At 36.7% G+C, this 25,620-nt stretch overlaps 1 protein-coding gene across 3 annotated transcripts; it reads right to left on the reverse strand.

The window, feature by feature from the left end:
- Nucleotides 1-249: 249 nt before the first annotated feature.
- LOC105251770 lies at nucleotides 250-25,620 on the reverse strand. 3 transcript variants are annotated; one of them, XM_011258760.3, is made up of 8 exons: nucleotides 25,379-25,620; nucleotides 20,848-21,821; nucleotides 19,410-19,509; nucleotides 19,128-19,290; nucleotides 3,818-4,009; nucleotides 2,567-2,756; nucleotides 2,204-2,496; nucleotides 250-1,791 (listed from the first exon to the last, which is right to left on the reverse strand). In XM_011258760.3, exons 2-8 carry the CDS (start codon nucleotides 21,098-21,100, stop codon nucleotides 1,234-1,236), a joined length of 1,749 nt encoding a protein of 582 aa, XP_011257062.1. In that variant the 5' UTR covers nucleotides 21,101-21,821; nucleotides 25,379-25,620; the 3' UTR covers nucleotides 250-1,233. The 3 variants fall into 3 exon arrangements, with proteins under 3 accessions (XP_011257062.1, XP_011257061.1, XP_025267211.1); XM_011258759.3 differs by having other exon boundaries at nucleotides 250-1,827; XM_025411426.1 differs by lacking the exon at nucleotides 25,379-25,620 and adding an exon at nucleotides 22,370-22,388 and having other exon boundaries at nucleotides 250-1,827.

Here is a 25,620-nt window from a genome sequence, read left to right on the forward strand (position 1 = left end):
CTACAAATTCAAATTTCAGCATAAATTTTATATGGAAAAAAATTTATTATATTTTTAAATTAGACGAACGTTGAGAAAAAAAGCGACTTATCCATATTCAAAATTTTTTCTAAATATTTTTAAGATAAATTTTTCCATATAGATATTCTTAAAATCAAAATAACTTTAATTATGTTTTCATGCAAAATATTACGAATAATTTACGAATAAATTAAAACAGATCGATTTAAATAATGATATATTTTAGCATTGAATATTTGGAAGATTAAGAAATGTCAAAAGATTTTTGCAAATGCAAAAATACAAATTATATATCTTGAACAAAAAAACAGGAATTAGAAAAAAAGTTGTGTGAGCGTCGCTTATGTATAGTTTCTAATTATATTGATAATATTGATCTCGCGAAATATATGGTTACTACATCATTATCACTAGCGATAATTTGTATGTCTACGTGAAATCGATGAAAAGAAGATCCTCTTATTCCTTTTACTATTAATGTTTTTTGATTACACTCGTGATCGACTTTACTTACTGCCACGTTGATCATTATCACTTGTTTCGGTCGAGAGAAGATTCTCCATCGGTGCAGACTAAATAGCATGGTCCATATAAAAAGTGTCGAGAGAGCGTCACCTTAAATTGTCCTATCTTAAACGAAAGAAGCGATTTTCTAAACTATAATAAAAGAATACCATCGCATGTCCGTTCATGTGTTATACATCTCCCGTTATGTTCACAAAAGAGAAACGAGTTATAATTGATCACACGGATCTTTGAAAATACTGAATAGAAAGAAGTCTGCCGCGGAGGCAGAGAGCGTTTAGCGCGTCCTTTCTTCCTCGGTTAAATCGGTTATATGTTAATAAAACGCTAAAATCTCTCTCGCATTGAATCTTCCTCGTCGCATGAGATTTACGTAGCTAGGTACTCATTTAGTCGGCTTAGAGATCATTATGATCTCTACGCGACCATCACGATACAAGAGAGAGAAAGAGAGCGAGAGAGAAAAAGTTTCCTTTACATATTACAAATTCGCTATACCAGTAATATAATTCCTACGTAAAGTGCACTATATTCGCCGTACAAGTGATCGCATTCGCTGCATTTTCTTCAATAATCCCTGACTATCTTTCGTTGCAATTTACCTCCGAGGACGTTGGACATTCCGATGACCGTGTCAAAGACGATCCCTCCCACCTTCCTCCTCATCTTCCCTTTCTCGTACGTCCATTAACTCTCCTTTTCCTCGATCGGGCTCACCTCGTTTTGCAGCAACTCGAACTTTGGACTCAAGCTCGGCAGCATGCCTCTAGTACTAGTTTTGATTTGACTGTACTTGTTATAGATGTCGAGCGACTTCTTACGATCCATCTCGAGCGTCTCCTCGATCAATCGGGGCGGGATGCTGCCCGCCCGCTTGTGACTCGGCACGAAGACGCTACCTTCCGGTTTGCGATCCGTCGTCCTGTTGTCCCCCTTGTGCTCGGGCGTTAGCGTGCCGTTGCCCAATTTACGCTGCTGCTCCTGGAACGCATCCTCCTGCACGTCGTCCTTCAGCAGGGCGCCGGTTATCACGGGCTTGTTGCCCTCCGTCTTGGAGAAGTCGTTGCTCAAAGCCTTCTGCTCCATAATCTCCAGTTTGTTGGGCGTCGTGCCGTTCACCTGAAGATTCGGATTCGATCGCACGGCGTCCGGTAGACTGTCAATCTCCAACGTGCCCTCGCGTATCGCTGCGCTCACGACGTCTTGCAGGGACGACACGTTTTTTGATTTTCCGAAAAACTGCGGCTGCAAGCGGACGAACAGTTTTCGTCTTCCGAGAGACTTTCGTCGATCGATACATATACATATAAAAGCATATATTCTTTTTTTTTTCAAGCACAGAAAAATTGAGCTTAACATGTTCCGGTTTTGAAATTTGATGAATGTGTTATAAATATGAATTAATATCGATATTTCTTCCTCTCTTCCGATTCATTCTATGTTAACAGAATTATCAACTAATTATTATTTATGAAAAAAATTATAATTGAGAGAACAAGAGAATTTTATTATTTTCTTTTGTCACCAATATACATTGGGTTTATTTTGTTTGTTTGCAATTTTATACGAGAATTGAAATAAAAAATACAAAAGACGATTCAGAGAATCGATCAACAATCTCTATAATACTTACACTCTTGCCTTCTATAATACTTACACTCTTGTCTTCATCCTCCTCACTGGTCAAATTTCTGGAATCATCCAACAGTATCTTCTCTATATCCGGCGATTTATCGAATTCCACCCATTTGGATCGTCCCTCCAGCTTCCTCGATATTATATCGGACTCGTAACTACCGCCGTACATAGGATAACCGAGATTACCAGAATCGTATTCGACCTGATTTCCATAGCGGTAGCTGGGATTGGCCGAGCCTTGGCTGGATATCGAAAGATCTGATTGCGACAGGCCAGTATTGGTGCTTCCGAACAATCGCGTATTTTCGAAACCTGCGAAACCGCGAGATAAAAGTGGGATAATTAGAAGGCGAGATATCGCGTGTATCGCGAGGACAATTACCTGAAGATCTATCGTCTGGTATTTCCTCTCTGTGTACCAGAGCCTGTTGATCGGTGATACCGGCCGTCATGTCGTCGGAAGATCCTTTGGTACCTTCCGTCTCTTCCCTATCATAATCCGGCTGTACCTCCACCACGAATGAGCATCCGCTATCTTTGTATCTCGATGTGGGCTTCTCTTCCATTGTTACCTGAAAGCGAATATCGTCGTAAGTAATGCGAATTATAAAATGTAGCGTTTTCTCCAATATTATCTCTGTTAGGAATAGTATTGTATTTTAAATAATTCGTATTCTTTTTAAACGAAAAGAATAATTTAATTTTTTTTTAACATTAAATTTCCAACTTGTTATTAAAATAAGATTCTGTTAAACAATAAGTCTTGAAATTTTATACAAAGAATAAGAGTTAACATGGTAACGAAAGTAACATGTATGAAATAATAAAAATGATTTAACTGATGCGAAATTATTAATTAATAATAATAAAATTAAATTAAAATGCTTCAGTAGTAAAAGAAATAAAGTGCCATGCGAATTGTTTTAAAACTAAGCTTGAAACCGATATTAAGTTTGAAACTTATCACTCTGGTCAAACGTTTCAAATTCTCCCACGGAAACTCGTATAATGTATCTAACCATTCCATTTCTTTTTTTGTTTTAGCGTGGGCTCTCGAATTACGGACACGAGTCGGCTCCACGCCTCTTCCTTGTTCGAAAGTTGGAGCACTTTGTACAGGTACGTACGTGCGCGAGAAGAATGAATTAAATGAGAGCGCGAGTAGAGTGATCGGAAAATGAAAAGGCGGATGAAATTGAGAGAGAGAGAGAGAGAGAAAGAGGGAACGAGAATAGAAGGAACATGCACTAGCTAAAGAGAGAAAGAGAAAACGAGGCGTAGATGAAGGCGAGCGATCCGGAGAAAGATTTCGAGGATCCTCGAACGAGGGGAACGAGCCTCCGCGAACAAGACGAGGCTTTAAGTAGGACGATAAGAGGGGGCAAAATTGCCCGGTAACCTCCGACCTTACAGGGTCGGCCAAGTTCGATAATTACGAATCCGCTTCCCATCTCAAAACGAGCGAGTCCCCGACCCGGTTATGCGAGCCTCGTCAACGGAGTATCGCTTTTGCATCGCGCTAATTAGAATAAATATCAGTCGTTTGTGAAAGAGGAAGACTCCAGGAATAGATTGTTTTCAGTTGCAATGATAAAACGTGTCCGATATTTCTTTTCCAAGGACATACACGTACCGCACGTTCCTCCGTTTCTACGATAAGATGATTATTCTTGAGCGTAAGGGTGATGATGTTTCCGTTCGCATTTTTGCTAGTATGGTTACCAGAAGTAGTGTACTCCATCATCGCCGCTGCCGGGGCGACATTTACGTCTTCCATCACCTCCGTTTCGCATATATATCGGGGAGCATCCAAGCTATCCACCAACTGAAACGTAAAGAGACGTTAAGGTATGTGCAAAAGTTGCGAAAATAAAAAGTGCAATAATATATACACGATTATAAAATTTAACTTTTCCCATATTTGCAAAAATAAATCTATGACTCTGATATAGTAAATTTTTTGCTCTCTTATTGTTTATATACATATATATTTATTATTTTATATATATATATATATTTTATATATAAATATAAATATAAAAATATTATATAAAAATCTTGTCAATATATATCAAGAATGTATAAACAATAGGAAGAAACATTTTTTGTATCGATCATTAAATGCAAATATTTAAGGAAATTAAGTTGTCGACAGCATAATTATTTACGTAAAATACCCTGGATTTAAAAATAATTAATTTTTTTAAATTTATGTTGCCATAAAAATCGATATTTATATTTAGCATAATGAAATAGTTGGTGGCATCGTAAATCCGAAAAAGTTATTCCGCAACACGTCGCTGGGAAGAACGATCGCAAACAACGAGGGCGGACTTTTCGATGATACGCTCGGCGAGATACGGTAAGATTTAACGCGGCTAAGCTATCCTAATTTACGAAACGAGGCGAACGAACGTCTCGTTGAGTTTTTATCTATCACGCGTCACTCGCGAAAAGCCATTCTCGCAACGTGCGCAAGTAGATGTTAGCCTCGCTAACGTGTGTACGCGTTCACCAACACGCACGCAGATGCACGCCGTCGGTTACGTCGTTCTCCGAGAGTTGCCTTGTGCCAAAGGGTACTGAACCTGACCCAAGGGGCATTGCTCTTGCGCTGCGTTTCGCCGTTCCTTTTCTGTTAGATCGCTACACACACCGGTCGTCACGTTAGCCAAAGCGAAGCAGGTATCATTGCGGAGACTTGGCTCGGTACTTTGCGGATGGTAGTCAAAAACACGAATATTACGCGGCATATGTCGGGATATGCGTATATTCTAGATGAGCTGAATGAAACCAGTTGCATATATTCCTCGTATACATTTTCACAAATTACAATCTCCCGCTAAATTAGACTGGGTCGTCTACACGTGAGCAAAAATTACATTCGGTGAGTTAGAATTGACGAAAATTTGACGACAGGGAATGGCTACTTTTTTTAATATGAAGAATTTTAATTTTACAAAATTTTTAATACGTGTATCGTTTTTATTTTTACGTGTCCGTGAAGCCTATTGAATATTCACATCGATAGACCTACGCGATCTACGAGAGTGTCACGAGTTCTGATCGTCTTCCGTTCCATATACCCGAGCCTTTCACCTTTCGCGTGAATCGATATATAAGCCGAATGTTGCACACCGAATTTTTTAGAAAACCGTATAGACACACATGCCTACGAAATCCAACGAGTGTGTTCTAATTTCTAGAGAAAAGCATTAGGTCACAAGTCGATGAGCACAACTGTGCGTAAGAGAGAAATCCATATCTTATGAAAGAGAAAGTGTAATTAATGCAATCTTGTGTGTTAGAATTATTTTAATATTTCACAAACATCGCAATCAGAGATTCGAAAGATAAAAATATTAGATAGATAAGCTCTTAGAACGTCAGATAAGCAGTGTTATTACATGTTACCGTAGATAATTACTTTATTGAATAAATATAAAATTATTTATGTACAATTAATTTAAACTTTAATTATAAAGTTCGATTCGTATCAGCGCGCATGCGTGCTACTATATACATAACAGAAATTAATAATCTCCAAATATGGAGCTTACGTGCTACATTGTTACGAAAATTGTATCTCGAGCATCTAGCTTTATAGATATAAATCTCTCTCGGGTATACTTGTGTGTTAGGCTGGTTATACTATTATACGAGCAGTCGTATCGCCGCTTCTAGCAGACATTCAAGTACGCACTAAGCACTCAAGGACATTTGTCTGGCTTTTTTTGCTATCACCGTTAGAGGTTGCAGACGGTCACGACGAATATATGACGGATATATTTATACGCGAACGTTCTAGCAGCGATTATGACACTCGGATAGATCATCGTTGATAGATTCCTTTTTACAGCAAATGTCACATTTATTTAATCATCCTTCGTGTATTGCACACATCGACGAATAATCATCGAGAAATATGATGACTATACACGCATAGCCACGCTATACATCATCGCTCGAAAGTTCAAAGGTTAAACGATTATTGCATTAATTTTGACAATGTCAACCTCGAAATGCCAGTTTGTAACAGATGAATCTCTTCAAAAGGCTTAAAACAATCGGCGCAGTTAATCTGCAAAATATTGAATTCTTTGAAATTAACATTACCTTATGATAAGAATTCTTATCATAAATACACGAATCCAATCACATCGTTCGGGAAATTGCAACGAAAGATAGACAAACGTAAGATTTAACACGGTTTTTTCTTTAATTGTTTGAAACCGTTTATTTCTAGAGCTTCCTATTTCAATTATATTTAATAGAAAGAAAAATGTTGACGCGAGACGGGAAAGAGACAGAAATAGATTAAGCGAAATGTAACGACGGATAAATCGCGCATTAGTTGATACGCCAAAAGTAGCGTGAATATTCGATTCGTGACGCATCTTTTAATGATACCGTTAGAGGTCCCAGACGGTCAAAATGGTTCTAGTCTTTCTATACCATAACAGAGACCTACGGCCATACAAATAGAAAGACACGAACTGGATAGAGACGCGATTTCGAGAGCGTTATTTCATCATCTGTGAGATAGTCTAGACTCTCTAATTATTACACATATAATACATCACGGTGCGTCCGCTTAAACCGATTAAACAAATCGGCGTCAGCCGGTCGTCAAACAAAAAGAAATATACAGTGTAAATTTATTAAGAAAATTATTACTTATTAATAATCAAAATAAACTCAATTATAGATAGCGTTTAATTAACGCGGAAATGAATATACAGGATATCTAAAAAAATGTCACGTAATTCCATAATATATTCTCTTGCAAATTTATTTTTTTAAATTCACTTTAATTTCTTTTCCATAAGAAGGCAATTTATCATATTGCGCTGCTTAATTTCATTATTATTATATTATCAGATTCTCTCTTTTTAGAATTAAGAGAGTTGTCTAAAAGAATTATTTTTACTTCGTAATATTATATTTTGTGCCTTCGCGATTAATAGAAGCCGAAAGACTAGCCAGCGGAAATATTTTATCGTCGAGGCCGGGCTCTAATGCGTCACTCGTAATTGATTATGAATGTTTGATGCACCAAGGAGAGAGAAGAACGGCCTCGTCTTTCGAGGATTCAAGGTTCCCCGATGTGATTTGCACTTATATTGAATCGCTTTGCTTATATTATATTAGGATATCATATATGTTAAATAATACCACGTATCTACATATAATGCTTAGAAACTCAAAGCACTAGTAATTTTAAACTATTTTTTAATTAGAGAAAATATATATAATAGATGATAGTTTATTTCTTATTCTTAAAGTTCTAGATTTTATTTATGAGAGATCGTCAAAAGAATATCACATTCTTAAAATTATGTGTGTGTGTGTGTATGTAACTTTTATATAACTTTTATAAATATAAAATACTTTTATATTGAAAGTGCCTCTGTATGGCATAAAACTTTTGTAACCAGATTATTTATGACATTACATGTAAAATTAATATAGAGATGTGTATTTTCTCCTTTTTTAAAGTAGATGGATATTATTTTAAGTTCTTGTTCTAAAGTTTTAATTACATTGATATTTTATCTTTTCTTATATCATTTATTAGAAAAAAAAGAAATATTGTGAAAAAAGAAATAACGTATGAATATAAAACAGTTGGCTGTTGTAACATAATGTGTCTTTTATTTAATTTCGTTATTATTGTATCTGACGATAATTATTATAATAATTATTATATATTTGTTAAATAATTATGTTAAATAATTATGCTATTATTTTATTATAATAAAATTAATAGCGTTTACTACATATATTGTAAAATGAGCATATCTGCGTCTCTTTCTTTCGCATGACGCTTACATATTAATGCCAGTCGCTTTGGGCACTCATGCAACATTTATGGCCAACGGCAGTTTCAGAAAAGACAGCCACGGCAGATATGAATTGGCTACTCGAATTTGTTTGACCTTTATGATAAAAACCGTGCCAGATAAAAAGTAATGGCAACTTTGGCGAACGGTACATACAACGGCTTTGAGTTTCATCTTTCTATTTTCACAACAAGGCGAATACGCGAATAGCCGACTTGAGATTCTTGCACCAAAACATTTGCAAATAATCGAGCAAAATCTAATCTCGTCTTGGCCGCGAGAAGCAAAGATGCACACGTCAGGCTCTAAAATTTCTGTACGTTAAAAAAATCCTACTGCGCTCCTCGAAAATAAAATAATCGCCATTTGTCAATTAAAACTTCCTATACAAGAATAGCTTCAATAATATTTTTTTTTTAAGAAATTTTTTATTTAAATTTCTTTAAAATTTTAATTTAAATATTATTTCTAAAAAAAAAAAATGAAATTTTGCTACTGTTTCATTTACTTCATTTATTTAAGCTATAAAGTAGTAATAATTTTTCCCATAGAGTTATTGACAACTTTTTCTCTTTCAATTGTCATCTCTAAAGAAGCTTCTTACAACGCAATTGTGATTTTTTTTCTATCAGAAATACGATACGCGAGAGCTGCGAATAAAGCTGCAGTTTAGAAATCGCGTTCGTTTGAGAACGGCGGTCAGCGAAATAATATTGACATAGTGCTGGCAAATGAACAGAGACCTCCTTATGGTTCGTAGTTGAGAGATAAGCTAATCTTTATCATAGTCTGGTACGCCTCGCGAACATTAGCAAACAACTGGCCTTATCACTTTATAACGACTACGTCATTCGATAAGTGCGCTTCGTTGTTCCGTGCTAAAAACCTAAATTTGCAACTATGCCGTAGCGTAACGTTTCCATTGTCTCGAATATAATAAATCAGTTAACTCGGAGAAGTCTGTTTGTCATAACCATAGTATTGCGAATATAGAGATAGCTCCCCTCCCCATGTTCAATATCTGACATTATATACATATTTTTTATCACACTTTTTCTAGTATAGTTTTATTAGATAAAATATCTTATCACAAAGTCTTATCGCAGAAAATATCGGCGTTGTATCTTAACTCTGTAAAATTGAATAGAAAAGTCATACGAATAGATTTTCAATTCGAAATACAAAACAATTTTTTTTTGACATAATTTATATTTTTCTAATTGAATTTAATGTTTTTCAACTTTTCCGTATTCCTTTATTTATGTCATCAAAGTTTTTATTTAACATCTAATATGGTCTAATGAAAGATTGTAGGAAAATGCGATACTATAAAATATAAACATAGAACTTTTCCTATTAATAACATATTAGAGAGGATCTTCGATAATATCTTTTAGCATCACAAAATTGAGCTCCACCTCAAAGAATGAAGTTGATTTGCTCGTGATGAAGAGATTCCGTAATCAGAGATAAGAGAGGGGGAAGAAAGGAAGGAGGAAGAGGATGTGAGAGAATGAGGGAAAGAAAGAAAAAAAAATTGAGCGAGAAAGAGAGGGAAGGGGAGGGAAATAAGAAGCTGCACGTGGAGAAAAAAAAACGAAAGAGGAATAGGAAAGGAAATTAGAAGGGGAGGAATGAATATTTTCCACTAATCACAACTGTAATCCACGAATATATTTTTCACTAATCATATACCTAATCATTTTTATTAATAAAAGATTCGTTGATATCATTAAGTTTACGTAATTTGGAAATAAATGTTTATTTATATAATTTTTGACTAATCGTGATTAGCATACTTATCTGCATATCGTTCGAAACAATTAACCGCAATCGAAGATAAAGGCGGAAGAAAAGGAGAAAAGCGGGAGAGAGAGAGAGAGAAAGAGAAAAAAATAGAAGGGAGGAGATGGATAGCAAGAGAGGAGAGAAGAGATGGAGTCGGGAGGGCGATTACCGCGAAATAATCGACTATCCGAAAGGGTCGGTGGCAAATAACTATAATTTCTTTTGGTCCCGGCTACAGTCGAGGTTTGAGCGGAATGGACAATATGTAGGATAAGAGTAGAGAACCGCACCGAGTGGAGGAATTAAAGAAAGAGAATAATAAAATAATAAAAAAGAAAAAGAAAAGAAAGAAAAGAGAAAAAGTTAGGACGAAGAAGGATAGGAGGAAGAGAGGAAAGAGAGAGAAAGAGAAAGAGACCAGCCACATCGTATCCGCGATGCGTGGAAGCGAGATGCGAGGATAGGTCCGCCGGCGCGCGCGAGGCTGACCAAAAGAGAAGTATAGAGAAAGAGAAAGACGTGGTAGGGTGAAAGCGGACCCAGGCGCACGAGTGCAACGACCCCTTCTGTTAGGTCAACCACCCCACGGACACGATACGGCCGCGACGAGCGGGTCCAGTCGGTCGGACGGACCCGCGCCTATGGTTAAAGAGAGAGAGAGAGAGAGAGAGGGAAAGAGACGAGTATGTGGACGTACAGCCGAATAAACGGGTGGTTAAGTGAAATGCACCCATGGACGAATGTACGGCCGAATAATAAGCAATCGCGTGGATAGACCCGCGAGGAATTGCGCGAAGCGTAAGGAATCTGCGTAACATCGTATGTATCATAATTCCGAGGTGGTCAACGAGATAATGACGGTGTAAGAGATTTACGTCTGGCTCGATATACAATCGATGGTTTAATATACAAGAGGGAGGAGTATATTTTATAGAATTTATATTATTCGTGATATAATTCTATTTATAATAAAGATATATGAAAAATTAGAATATATAATATATAAATGATAAATAAAATTCCATCTTAAAATCTGTCATAAATTGGGAACCATCTTAAAATATGGCCTTTAAAAAATATGAATAAATTTAAAAAATTAAATAAATTAAAATTAAATAAATTAAAATTAAATAAATTATAATTAAATAAATTAAATAAATTAAAAAAATAGATAAGAAATAGACATGCTCATTTAGTCACCGAAATTATATTATTAAAATCGCCTTGCATTAATGAAAAATTTTTTCATCAAGCATTGCGTTAGAAATGAGTAGGGAAGAAATTTGCTATTACTTTTGACAAATCCACTTGCTATTAACGATCGCAGATTTAGATTCAATCATGACACGTGCACGTAGGATGCATTGAAATAACTCGCTATCAATAAACGCATCGCGATGAATGGACACGACGGATGCTCTATTGAGAAAATGATACACGATATGCGGCAATATCGAAGAATCCCCGGCGCAATATGATCCAGAAATCGATCGAATTCCACATAATGTGAAACGTCATCGACGATATATGAACGATAAATAATGCTTTCGATACTCCGTACTTCAAATTACAGAATTTATCTCACATGTTGCTCCATTTTAATTGAGCCTTCGTCTCTTCTTTCAATTCTAGACATTTTCAATTTCATGATTTCGCGCGAATTTTAGATGAGCAATCGGAAGGAATATTTTCGAGAGAAGTAAAATGTTGCATGTTCATCGTTACTTAAATCTGAATTCAAAATTGCGGTTATTTTTCTTACATCTTTGCCAAAAAATATCGATAAAAACACACGTAATCAGTAAAAATTTTCCTTTGCATTCATCTCGTGTTTTATAACGCAAATTGAAACTTTCAGGAAAAATAAATTTTTTTGTCGTGAGAAAATGCACGTCGTGTGATTTATTTTCGCGCTCGAAAATGTAAAACTCATAATCCGTTTACCGAATGAGTTTTCTCATCTAAAAATATTTTTCCCGACTTTTACCACTCGGCCATAATTACACGCAAATTAACTCATCGTTTTCGACAATTAAGTTTCTTCTCCCTTCCTTTTTCGCTTTATCTTTCCGTCGTTCCTCTCGGATAGCGTGGACAATTGTATATTTAATCCGTATATTGCATTTCCATCTCGCGTTCTTCCCGGTGCACGTGTAATCGCAAATTGCGACCAGAGAGAGAAGGGAGACTATCTCCCGAGACATTTCGCAAATCAAATAAAAAGGAACAAGTGGAGCATCGCTAGAGCAGCCACCGATTCCGATATAAAGCTGCCTTCAATCCGAGGATGTGAATTCTTAGAAATCGCTTATGTGTTCTTTAATCGCGTCGAGCTTTTAAACATCCCTAAAATAGCCGATAGCTAACACGGTTCATTCTATTTTTTGCGGGGAATGATGCGTGCCGTATATCGGCCAGACTCCGACTCGAGTCGAGTCTCTCTCTCTCTCTCTTTCTCTCCCCCTACGAGAGGCGGCAAACGATGTCTAGCGGTGTCGAGCGCCGGTCGCGGGGGGGAGCGAGGGGGAAGATCGAGCGGCGTCGACCAACGCAACGGCATAGGGGCAATCGAGGGCAACGCACCCAGTCAGCCTTGGCATGAATTGAATCTAGCAATGCGAAAGTAAGGTTTAGTCGGCGTGTGCATTATAACGCTCGCGGTGACCTAAACTTATCTCCTCCCTCTCCCCCTTCCCCTCTCCCCTCCCTCCGGAGATCGGTTTCCGCGCATCTCCCGCCGATTTTATTTTAGCGCGTGATTTTCCTCGCCGGCGAGAAGAGGGGAGGCGGAGGAGGGACCACCGGTTTTTCACGCCACGGGGTATATATGCATTTCTCGGGACGGTTTAAGGCTTTTTTGCAGATCGCTTTCTCTCGCGCGGATCCGTGTATGTGTGTTGGACAAAAACGGCACGTTTTAATATGCATATGGCCCGCGCACGGGACGAAGTTTCGTCCTCGCGATCGCGAGAGGCGATTGGTTCGTTCGAGTCGGAGTAACGAATAAATAGTATGACTCACGGCGAAAGTATGTGGCGCATACATTACTTTTCTTCTCTTTTCAAGTAAGCTCGGCTTATCGCGACGCGCGAGCTAATGCATACCGCGGGTAATTGCGAGAGGGAATCTCTTTTTTTCGCTCGTGTTAGAGATAGGATAGAGATAAATTAGTCGCGCGCGCGCGCGAGATAAATTATCGCGCTGATAATCGTGTCTACGCGAATGAATTTGATCCTACCAAATATTTCAATGCTGCATTTGAAATTTCTTGATTATTCTTGATAACGAGAAAGAGGGGAGGGGAGGAGGAGACGTAATTATTCAAGCCACCTTCGCATGCTCGTTGTGATTTAATTTCTAGCAGAAGAAATAATAACGTCGATGGAAAAAATACAGAGATAACAAACTGTTTGCATCGCACTTGAATTTGCGTGATGATTCAGTTTGCATACATTTAGTCAGGATGTAAGAAGAACTGTATTTTCCATTATTAAACGTGTGTTCTGCGAAGTAATCAATAGCGAATTATACTTGTTTTACGAAAGCGTTTCTTGGAAAAGATGAAAAACTTGGATGAGCGTAGAGAATGTGCGGATTAAATTTATGCATCTCGCGAGAGAGAGAGAGAGAGAAAGAGAGATATTTAGCGACATAGAGAAGAAAGGTAAAATATCTGCGACGCGTTGAAAGAGTTAGAGAATGAATCATTCGGTATCTAGCGCTCTTTTATCGTCTCTTTAGCGCGTATCTGAAAATATCGCGAGCCGCACTAAACCAACCGACGAGTTGAAGCTAAAAAAAGTATCGACACACGAGTTGCAGAGCAAACCGACTATGCGTAAACAATGACACACTTTCTCGGCGCTCGCTATCGCATGTATAAGCATTCGCGCTGCACATGTAGTACAGCGATCATTTCAACGATCATTCCAACCCAAAGCCCGTATTCAAAAGAAGCTTGTAAAGGGTTTTTCTTTCAAATTACTTTCTTCGCGTCAAATCAAACGAGCATGTTCGCATCTCGGAATAAAGAACGCGAGCAAAAATCACAGTTAAAAATAATCCCATTTCATCGTGATTGACCGATCACGCTGTGCAAGTATAAAGTACAAAGTATAAATAAGTATAAAGTATACAAGTATAAATAAGAAGTCTCTGGAAAGAAGATTGCTTCGAACTTTTCGAAACTATTCAATATCGAGTGGAGAGAAAATCCTCGGTGCGAAGAGTTCCAAGGCAAAAGTGAGGAGATGAGGGGGGAAAGAGGCAGGCGTGTGTGCGTGTGCGTGCAGCATGACGTAGAATGTAGACGCATAGGCGAGAGGCGTGCGGAAGCAAGTGCATGCGTATGTGTGTGTGTGTGTGTGTGTGTGTGTGTGTGTGTGTGTGTGTGTGTGTGTGTGTGTGTGTGTGTGTGTGTGTGTGTGTGTGTGTGTGTGTGTGTTTGAGGAGAGCCAGAAGAGAGGTGCAACGGCTGGAGAGAGACAGAGAGAGCGAGAGAAAGAGCGAGCGGGACGAGGCGATATGATGCAGAGCGAGGGGGAGAAGGGGGAGGCGCGATTTATAGGTGGTGCGAGGACGCGATGCAAGTATCCTCGCGGATACGCATAAGCGTTAGAGCAGGAGGACTAGTGGGGGCTAGAGTGCAGCGGCGGTGGGGGTAGCGCGGTGCTTTTGAAAAAAGCGCAAGGCTTTAAGAAGGCGCGCGGTACCCCCCACTACCGAGTACTACGCGAGCAACTACTAGCGACAAGGCATAGACAAGGGAGCCGCTGCCGGTTTACTATTGTCGGAAAATGTAGTGCGACTTGCGAAAAATAGGAACGCGAAACTACCAAAGGTTCTCTCGCCAAGTTAGACGACAAGTGAGAAGTGCACTCTACTTCCTCGGAGTCCTTGTCGGGAATATTATTCCGACCAGAATTTAATATTTAGAGTCGATTTGAAATAATAGAATGGCATTTTTGCACGTAATATGAAAGAAAATAATTTTTTAAACATTTTTGTTTTCTTTGTGTCAAAAGTTCCTCCTTCCTTGTTGCATTTATTGCTCTTGGCTTGTTTCATAGGAAAATCATCTCAAATACAATTCATATTACACAGTTAATTGCACAATCTCTTTTGCGTATTGAGATGGAAACATTTGATTTTTTATATCTATTTTATATTTGAAAAGCACTTTTTTGCAGTTATTAAAATTGCATTTTTTTCGTTGCACATTTGTATGAGAATAAAAATGTGGCTGGTGTTGTATAATTTTGTGCGTGTCGATGATGCAATAAGTTCTTAATGGTGCTGAATCTTAGTGATGCCGAACATGTAAAATAGTGTCGTACGTGAACCACATCAAAATGAGGATATATCGCCCATAAGTGACACTATATATATCTATATATGTATCTAATATAAATATAAATGTTGTGTGTTTGTGCATCTTTTTGCCGAGTTTGATTTTGGTTCATCAGTAAAATCTGCAGCATCTGAGCAGCCTCAGGAAATCGAGATATTCATAAGTGAATATAAGTTCGTTTCTAAAATTACCAAAAATCTTCTTTCCCTCCCTCATTTTAATCGAAGTAAGAGAGATAAAAAATTTAGAATAAGATGCAGAATTTTTTAAAAATAACCAATGAATGCGAATAATTGGAGGAATGCATCGCCGCATCGCGTCTAAAAACATGGACGAAATTCATGGACGAAATTTCTTCTGCCTTCGATGAAAAAACTGCTCATCCTCAATTAATCTGAATCGTTCATTCGCTTCTGGCCGCTTCTCGAGTGCATTTAATTCTGTAGGGACACGTGTGATCAATGAAAGTTCCGCTGGTCCATTTTACTCGGATTCCGAGTACGTTTCAATCTTGATTCGCGGGATAAATTTTTTATTCGACGATGAAGACTCTACCAGAGTTACGAGCATCGGCGTTTTATCCTGATTCTACTTCTGCATATATTCATCAAAGATTATTTATTTAAGATGACGCGACGTATTTATAGTTAGTCGTAAATATTTTATTTCACGCTCATAAGAGAGAGGAAATTTTATATTATAATTTTTTGACGCTTTAATTTAATGTGAAATAATACATTAATTTGCATTTAATTTGTTCAATTTAATTATAATTTCAAATGCGTCATATGTATCATATGTATGTACATATATGTTAATATTTAATCGCGATAATTGTGCAAAATACTCGAAATGTTGCAATAATTATGCATTTGTGTAAAAGAGGAGAAACGCTGCTACGAGGTATATTTTACGCATCGCTCAAACGGACGATCGCGCGCTGATGCATCCGAAAGCTGAAAATGATTGACCGCGATTTTATTAGAAAGTAAGCGAAAGAAGCGACGAGCGGCGAAATTAGAGAGGCGGGCACAACCTGCGATACTAATGAAACCGTCGCTTGAAGAGAGAAGAAGAAAAAAGAAAACAGATTGTGCCACGCATGGAAAGCTGGTCCGGTTTAATTGCAAAAGTCAAACATCGTATGCAACTTTCACCAATGTCTGCGTTTATGCCCTTTTGCTCCGCAGACTCCGCTCGAAAGACGGACCAAGAAAAACGCTTTTATAATATTATTTCATTAATCGACGAGAAGTTTCCTTGATCAAGCTTAAATTAACATGATGTAACGTCGCGTGTGTTAAACTTGCGTTATGAAAAAAATATTTCTCCGCTCAATTCGAGCGATTTTTCAAAGATTTTTGGAGAGAGATGTTATTTGATTTCACTTCAGTCTTACACTTTACAGTGATTAATTTTAAATATTGTTAAAAAAATTATGCTTTTCCAATTACAAATTATTAATTGAGTAGTACCCTAACTAACTTATCAAAATCTATTATCGTTAAAATAATAATAATTAAAAAATAATTTTTATATATTTCATATTTATCAGAGTTTATATAGTAAACGATAAAATCGATGTGATTAGCGATATTTCTTGCATGAAATGTACGTAAGTCTTTATTTTTTTGAGAGGGAAATTTTAACATCGTTTAAAAAATTTCGCGTTTGTCAATAATACAGTGCTCAATACAATAGATATATACGATATTGCCGATTTAAACATCGCCGATCCCGTTGAAGTTAACAGCGCGCTATAGCGGCTGTAATGGAATGCACTCCTTTCTTGACCTCGGCGCGCTGACATTTGCATTTGCACGACGAAACAATGTTGGAATAGACCGAAAACAATTGGCGATAATTATGCATCGCGCGACAAATTCGGCTAAAGCGACTGTTATCGCGATCGCGTATGCGCAAAATTAAAATCAGGTCAATCCCACCCGTCCGCGCGCCAAGCAGACGTACGGTATTTTTGGCTGAGTCATATACGCGCATACGTAAATAATAATAATGTGTGCGTACGTATGTATAATATGCGTTTGCAACGCGTGTTCGCCTACACGCACAAGCGTGTTGCACGCCGGGCACAATATGTTGTAGCTGGAACGATATAATACCGCGACGTCAATTGGTGGGCAAAGTTAATGTACTGGATCTAACCATAAGCTCGATAAACGCGAATTATTTATTGACCACGTGCACGAAGCGTAAATGCGAGCCATTGTTGCAATTCCCTCGCGTAAGTGCAAAGATTGCAATTACGGACGAAATAGATTCGGAGGAATTTATGCTGAAATTTTCGAAGTTATATTATGAAAGAAAATATACAGTCTTCGACTATCGTCGATTTTCTGTTTTTTTTTTAACATTAATTTGATTCGAGAATAACATTTTTTTCGGTTCAACTTATTTTCGAATGTGAGTTAATTATGCGAGAGGTATGAATTTTAAATGAGCTTGCGCGTTACGGTATTTCAGCCGGAGATCTTAGCCGGAAGGAGTCTACCGGCGAAAAGGGTTAAGCGAGACGAATGAGCGCAACACACACGGCGATGTATCGCTATTAAATGCAAAGCGTTATAACGGTACGTCTGTAGCCATAGATTTCGGCGCGGGTCCGTTTTGCATGCTCGATCTTGCGAATTCTTCCCGGGAGAAGTTGCATTTCGATTCGCGCGAGGAACCGTAAAAATTCATCAACAGCGCGAGGGAAAGTTACGTTAGAACAAATTCTTTGCGTTACTTCTTACAATTAGAATTGCACAAGATAGGGCAGCATGTAAAAAAATTATATTGATATTGAAAATTTATGAAAACTTGAATCTCTTGAGTGGATTTTTATAGCAGAGATCTCGTCTCGCTTTTATTAACAATTTTTTTCTAATACTGAACAATTGTTTAAAATAATTATTATTATTTATATCATTTGTTTACTTTCCAAAATAACATAATATATATTATATATATGTATGTATGTTAAATTTCGAGTAATTTTACGAAAAGACAGTTGCATATATAATAATGACAGATACATTTCTCACAATTAGAGAACCGTGTGTACGCAAAATTTTATGTAATTAAATAATTGTGTAAAATTTCACATTATTTATTTTATATTAATTGTTTCTGAATTTGTTGATATAAATGTTTTTATTTATGAAATAAAATTCTTCAAGTTCGTATATAATACAGTGTGATCTTTTTCTTATCCAATTTACAAATATACATATTTTAGTCTTTTTTTTAATCAATCATTTTGACAAGATAAATGACAATCTTAGTCTTGGTATTGTCTTGGCAACTAATTAAAAATCTCATCTTAATCTTGTCCCGAATTTTGAGACTTTCAATATCAAGTTTAATCTCGGTATCTCGTGCAACCCTAATTCTTCACATAATCTGGGCCGAGTTCCGTAAATGTCCGTCGTGTATCCTATTACGGCACAGCTTCAAGATTTAAACCAAGGTCGATGGTATTTGCGTGGTTACCGTATTATGTAAGCTAATCGAGCATGCATACGAGGATCAAACAAGCCCATATATATGTATGTATCGATTGCATTAAAGTTCACAACGCGCCAGCTCTCATCGAGCCAGCCGTATCTTCCCCTCCGTCTGACGAGTTTCCTCTCGCGTTAGATTGCTTGAGATCTTATCGATCTTCTTGAGATCTTCTTCGTGAGAAGATTGATCTTATTAAAAATTCACGCGGAAAATTTTTCCATTTTTTTTAAAGTTGCGATGCCTTGGAATTTTCATGGACAAAATCAAGTCTAAATTAAAAAAAAAACATTAAAATTGCATTTCAACGCACGACTTTTCATTCATTTCATCCCATCTCTTGCATTATCTAGAAAGATCGCTCGATGATTTGGGCGATCGCGAGAATGTTTTTATCCATGCAACATCTCTCATCGGTGGAGATACAGAAGATTGTGAAAAAGTCGTCAACTTACATCCTGCGCGGAGAGAACCCTCGTGGCAGTTTGAACGGGAACATTCCCGGAATGTGGATGCTGATGCTGGGATTCGACTGCGCTATCGCGGTTGCACGCGCTCTTGTACCAAGGTAATCCATTCCCGCTGTCCCGGCCATTTCGATACTTTTGCCACACGTGCCTGCGAAGCAACATGCGTGTTAGAAAAAAAAAAGTTTTTATTTAAGCTGACTACGCGCAATTAAAAAATAACTAGGCCAGTGCTTCGGATCTCTTTCGCAATAAGCAAAGTTAGCATACCTGACGCCGAAGGCAATTCCCAAAGCGACAATCAGCGGTAATAATGTCGATATGCATGCGAATAAAACGGTCTGTATGTCCGAAAAGTTGGCGAGGATACCTGAAATATAATGATTATGAAATTCTTGAGGCGAAAACAGGATAATAATTTGAATTGCTTTACTAGCTGGCGAAACGTTGGCGATGGCCATGATGAAATTTTCACGATTGTCTTGTTGAATTGTTTGTCTTGTGTAATATTTTAACAGAAAAACATCAACGCGGAAATATAGCTGCGAATTTATAATAATAGGAAGTTCAAACAATAACGTTTTGATCCTCTCTCTCTCTAATGGAATGAGAAATAATTCTTTTACCCGAGAAATTTCATTAACGGTATTTATTTCATTAAACGATCGATTAAACGTGTATCTGAACAAAAAAATTAAAAGTGAAAAGAAATTAATAATTTCATAATTATTAGTTTCTTTTGACTTTTAATTTTTTTTTGTTATAATAATTTTAGTTTTTTTGTTATAATAATTTCAAAATTAACAATTTCATTATCAATAATTTCAAAATTAATAATTTCATTAACGATCAATTAAACGTGAATATCTGAACAACAAAATTAAAAGTGAAAAGAAATTAATAAATCCTCTAAAATATAAAATATAGTGAGAGAGATATATATGAGATATATGAGATATATGAGATATATATGAAATATATATCATATCACTTTCTGTCACATACATTCAAAAGAATGATCTTGCAACTATAGTAATAATTTTCTGGACATGAAAAATTAACTAAACTAGATAAATGATGTATTATCAAATATCTGCGATATGTTTTGCACTTAATCGATCGAAATAACAGAGACAAAATTTATATATGAATTGTTGGTGATATTTATAAAAAAAGTCTCTCTGTGGCACTCCATGTTAAAACTAACGTACTTGTAAAGTTTGACTGTGATACACGTTGTTTTTCAGTTTAAAGATCAATCTAGCTGTAGTATTGAAATATTTATGCAGTGATTAATATTTGGGATCTAAAGTCAGAAGGTATTATTTGCTGCTATAAATTTTCTGCAATTCTACGAATAACGTTCTAACAGATATAAAAAATAGCGATAAAGTTTTCTCGTTACATCTACAAATCTATTTATATCAGCGAAACATTTTTTGGATGTATAACATTTTTCGAAGGATTAAGTATTTCCCTGTATTGCTAAATTCCCGTCACAAGAAGATTAATTACTGAATTCAAGAAATATATATATCCTAGTTTTTTTCTGATTAATTACTGAATTTATAAGACATATATAACTTTTTCCCCAGTTGGTTGGCTCGATTTCAACCTTTCAAATGCATAACTAATTAAAAGTCCACGTAAAACCGCCGCTCTTCATTAAACATTCATATACCTTCTTCCATAATAATGTACTACTTACCATGCTCCAGCTCATCATGCTCGACCAGGTATTCCGTCACGTTGTGGACATGATGATGCGATTTGACGGTAGCGACGGTGGCTGCAGGATCGCCGGTCGCTACCGTGGACGGATTAGTCGGATGTATCGTCGTCTCGGCGTTAATCGCGGCCGCGACCACAGTGGAAGGAAGGAACGTCATCGACGTGAGATTCAGCTTCCTAGCTGTCCTCTTGGCGTACGTTGTACGATTGTGTGCCATCGTTTCTGCCATTTCACTCGTGCTTGACGATACATCACCGGGAAATTTGCCGGTTAAGCGAATTCCGTATCGATCGGAGAAGATGTGAGCTGATGAACTAATCGGCCGATTTATGTATCTTGTATACTTGGTTCCACGATCATTATGCCTCTTCTTTCTTCCTCTTCCTTTCCTTTACATCATTATGTATAATTCTAATGTTTTTCACTCAACTTAATTTATCGAGTTTGATTTTCGAGATTCATTTTCCTTTGCCTCGTTTCGAAGATAATGAAAGTATCGTGAGAGATGCTTTGGAAATTGCTTGTTGATGGATTATGTTGTATATTGTAAACATATATATATATGTATACATTTTACATTGTTATACATATATGTACATACAATTGCTCAGGTCATTTTATCTGTGACAAGCTTTCACGACAGTATATCGCTGCTTCGTTCTATTTCGCTTCAAGTAGCAACGATATCATCAAATATCGTATTATAAGTGCATGACGATAAATCTTGTCGCAATCCTTTCCCTACATTGTCGAAAATGCCATTCTCGCGATTTTATTTCCCATCAGTATATATACGTTTAAGCAAATGGAAAAAATTTAAATCTTCATCTGTTATTTACTTGGCTCTCTTTTCCTCATCTTTTGTCTTCTCGATGTTCGCACAATCATCATAAATGTTATTCACGTATTAAAAGTTCATTTTTCTTCTTCTAGCAGATCTTGATGTGTCGCTGCAACAATATTTTGTTTTAAATTAATTCAAAAAATTGGTCAAGAGAGATTATTCTTTTCGAGTCACATTACAATTAATTGTGAAATCACATTACAATTAATTTGAAAGGCGTGTAATATTTTGGTTTTTTGACTTGCGCAAACGGATTGAATAATTATACTTATTTTCGAGAAGAGATGTGTAATAAAGATATAAATATTTTTATAGTGGATTTTAAATACATTCTTTTTTTTAATTCGGGACGAAATATGTGTTGTATTTTATTCTGTTTCTGAGGTATTCATCCCGTTCATCTCATACATAATCAGTGAGTAAATTAATTAATTTAAGAGTATAATTAGATCACACAAGAATTTCAAGAATTTAAGTAACAGAATCTTTCGAGTAAGCCAGCAATCTTGGCAGAATTTTTACTCGAGATACAACTTTACGAAATTATCAAACATTGTGCGATGAAGCTTCACATAATAATCTCCTACTAGGCTTTCGTTTCCTGACAAGTTGAATAGGGATAACGAAGGCAAACAGCGAGAAGTTTCGAAATACCTTGGGTATATAATCGCGCTTTGAGATTTCGAAGCATCTTCCGTACGTATATACTTGACGATGTAAGGCTGGTCGATGCATACGCAGAAGCGACACGCGCTGCAAAATCCCAGGCGACGATCTTACGCGCGCAAAGTCATCGTCGACCATCGCGATAGCGATATATTCAATGTGTACCCGATACGCCGTGTGGCGCGCATAATGTCGTCGTGCATGCGCGATATATGTATACACGTCGTGGCCTATTTGACGGAGCCGCGTCTCACTGTAAAGTGCATCCTGTGTAGCGTCATTCTATGCAACGAGGACAAGGTATGCACGGGGATAAAGTTCAATCTAGCGTTAAGCGCGCTTACTCTCCGCATGGTTTGTAACACTTCGGGTGTTATCTCTATTCAGAACTCTGCGGCGATGAAATAAAAAAATTCAATTATCTACATGTCAAGTGGAATTGCACGAGACTCGAGACAGTGCGATATTTGTAAAAATATTGTAATGGTATTGAATTTTTCGAAATTTCTCGAATCTTGTCTTGGTCTTGAGTGAATTTTTGCAGCAGAAATCTCGTATTGTCTTGTCTCGATTTTATTAATAATTTTTAACTAAGCAGTTTAAAATAATATTTAATATAATTTAAGATAATTTTTACTATTTATGTTTACTTCTAAAAATATTATATATATATATATATATATATATACATGTAGACGTGACACACACGTATTTATAAAACAACATACATGTCTGTAAAATTTTGCAATTAATTTTATGTTGTTTATTTTGTGTTTAATTTGTTAATATAAATGTTTTATTTAATAAATCATATATTAATAGATTTTTTGCTCTAATTTATCTAATTTACAAATATACCTATTCCTAAAAACCAATAATTTTGATAAGACCAGTAATCTCTTTGCAATCTTGATATTGTCTTGACAACTAATTAAAAGTCTTGGCTTGATCTTGTCTCGAATCTCGAGACAAGACAAATATCAAGATTAATCTCGGTATCTCGTGCAACTCTATATCAAATACCCATACTAAGTTGCTAAATTAAATAGCTTTCCGAACGATCAGAGTCCTGATAGATTTCTCGTATCTCGTCGATGGACTGGTTGGTTCCGCGTCTTGCTTGAAAATTTTGATAAATTGCGTCCCTGTAATCGTGCAAGATGCCGTCCCGCAATCGTTACGTAAGTTTTCCGGGGCTGGTCGTTTCGCGAAGAGGAAGATTGTGTCCTAGAGATGGGAGAATAAGGCGGTGCAGGCGCGTCGTCTGGATCGTCATAAGTCGCCTTCTCTTCTCGCGAGTGATCCCGTCTTCTGGCGAGACGGCCGTTTCTCATACGCCTCGTCTGCATCGGTGCAATGTCCGATGAAAAGGGGAATGAGAGAGGGGAGGAGGAGGAGAAGGAGGCTGCAAGGTCCAGGACCGCAGTTTGGGCGAAGTCGTTCAACACGTCATGGCAGCTCTCTTTTCGGTCCCCTTGTCTTAACTCCCGAATGATGATAATGCACCCAATAAGAAAGTGACAACGACTACGTTATTAAAATTTTTACGACGACTTTTGAGATATCAATTGTTTTTCTCGTGTCACATCCCGAATCATCTCGATCAATTGAAACGAGACTCTAGGAAAGCAAGTAAAAATTTAAGTTTACGCTCACATTTTTCATTTGTTATCTATGTATATATTATTTTATGCACATTTCAGGGAGATGCTACAATTTTTATTTTTATTTTTTTTTAATGTATAAATATATGTAATATAATTTTAATAAAATATTGTGGAAAACTATATTGTTTTATTGTTTTAAAATGTTAAATCGTCCATCGCCAATTTCAAGATTTAAAATTCCATACTATACATATATCTCGAGAGAATCCTATATTTTATAAATAAATCATTGCTTTGAAAAATCGACATTAAATTTTTGTTCGACTTTTTAAACTGTTTTAATCTTTTAAAAAATCACTTAATCAAATTTAATAATATAGAATAGACACGAATTATATAAAACATTAATAAATAAATTATTATATATAATTAGATAAATTATTATCTAACAAACAGAGATAACATTGTAATACGTATAATATATGTAATTGCGGTACAAAAATTATTAATTTACGTTGATAATAGTCTAAACATACTAAAAATTTCGAATTATATATATGCATAACTTTGATTGCCGAAAGAATAGGATGCATCTATGGAAAAAACTTTGTCTTATTTGCAACCTACTATATAACGTTAAAGTAAAAGATATTTAAAGTGCATTCGCTTGGATAAATATTATCCCGATTATCCGGATTTCTTAGAAGAGAAAGTGCATTTTCTTCGATAAACATTAGCTTTGGATTTTTGAGGAGAAAAATATGTACTTGATAAACTATCTTTTTACCTTCATATAAAATGATAATTTTTTAAAACTTTTAAACTTAATATGGAACTAGATAAAAATAGAACTTGGTTTTCGAATCAGAATTTCAATTTGTATTTACAAATTTCTTTCAACGTTTTCCTCGATCAATACAATCTTCGCGTTTTCACCTTCGCGTTTTTTTACCTCGCGAACATTAAAATATATTAAAACAAAGTTGAATGCAAATTTATGGCAATGCAACAAAAATATATTTACATCGATTAACCGCTATGAACCTTTACCTAGACCTTAGACGAATTCGATTGTCGCTTAATAGTTATGTTAAGCAAAAAGATTTCCTGTACGGGCATCGTAACCGAAAAACTTTTCAGCCTTATTCGCTAATATCATTCCTGACCTTAGAGCCTTTGAACTTTTATCGAACGATACGCACCGCACGATTCCATCTTTTCGCGTATTATCCGGTGACCTTTAAGAGCGACGTGCAAGCACGAGAAACGCATCTGGAGACAATTGGATCTAATGATAATCGAATCTCGTACATTCGATTGTCGGTATAAGGGATCAATCAATAAGGCATTTGTGATCCGGGACGAAGATTCGTGATGCGGCAATACGTACCGATTACGGTTTCCATTTTCCGACGCAGAGAGATGCATCCGAATCCGAGGATGACCCGGACGAGGGACGCGACCGGATCCGAAACCGGGTCCGTGATTCTCCGCAATAACGATCGGACGCCGAGTATCTCGTCCCGGACAGCCGGGGACGATGAAATTGCGGGAAATTACTGGCACGCAATCTCCTTGGTTGAGCCGTGGTAGACCTGATACGGGTCGCGAAAGGGAGGCTGCGAAACTGCG

This window comes from Camponotus floridanus, unplaced genomic scaffold (genome assembly GCF_003227725.1).
Source record: "Camponotus floridanus strain SB8 unplaced genomic scaffold, Cflo_v7.5 scaffold4, whole genome shotgun sequence".
NCBI classification, from domain to species: domain Eukaryota; kingdom Metazoa; phylum Arthropoda; class Insecta; order Hymenoptera; family Formicidae; genus Camponotus; species Camponotus floridanus.

What these genes read in the sequence shown, in the direction of transcription:
- LOC105251770 (XM_011258759.3), bottom strand. Translation starts at nt 21,100, where the DNA reads ATGGCAGAAACGATGGCACACAATCGTACAACGTACGCCAAGAGGACA. An exon ending in GGAATTGCCTTCGGCGTCAG is followed by an intron (nt 19,291 to 19,409) that starts GTATGCTAACTT and finishes GTTGCTTCGCAG; the next exon opens with GCACGTGTGGCAAAAGTATC. An exon ending in TAGAAACGGAGGAACGTGCG is followed by an intron (nt 2,757 to 3,817) that starts GTACGTGTATGT and finishes ATTCGCTTTCAG; the next exon opens with GTAACAATGGAAGAGAAGCC.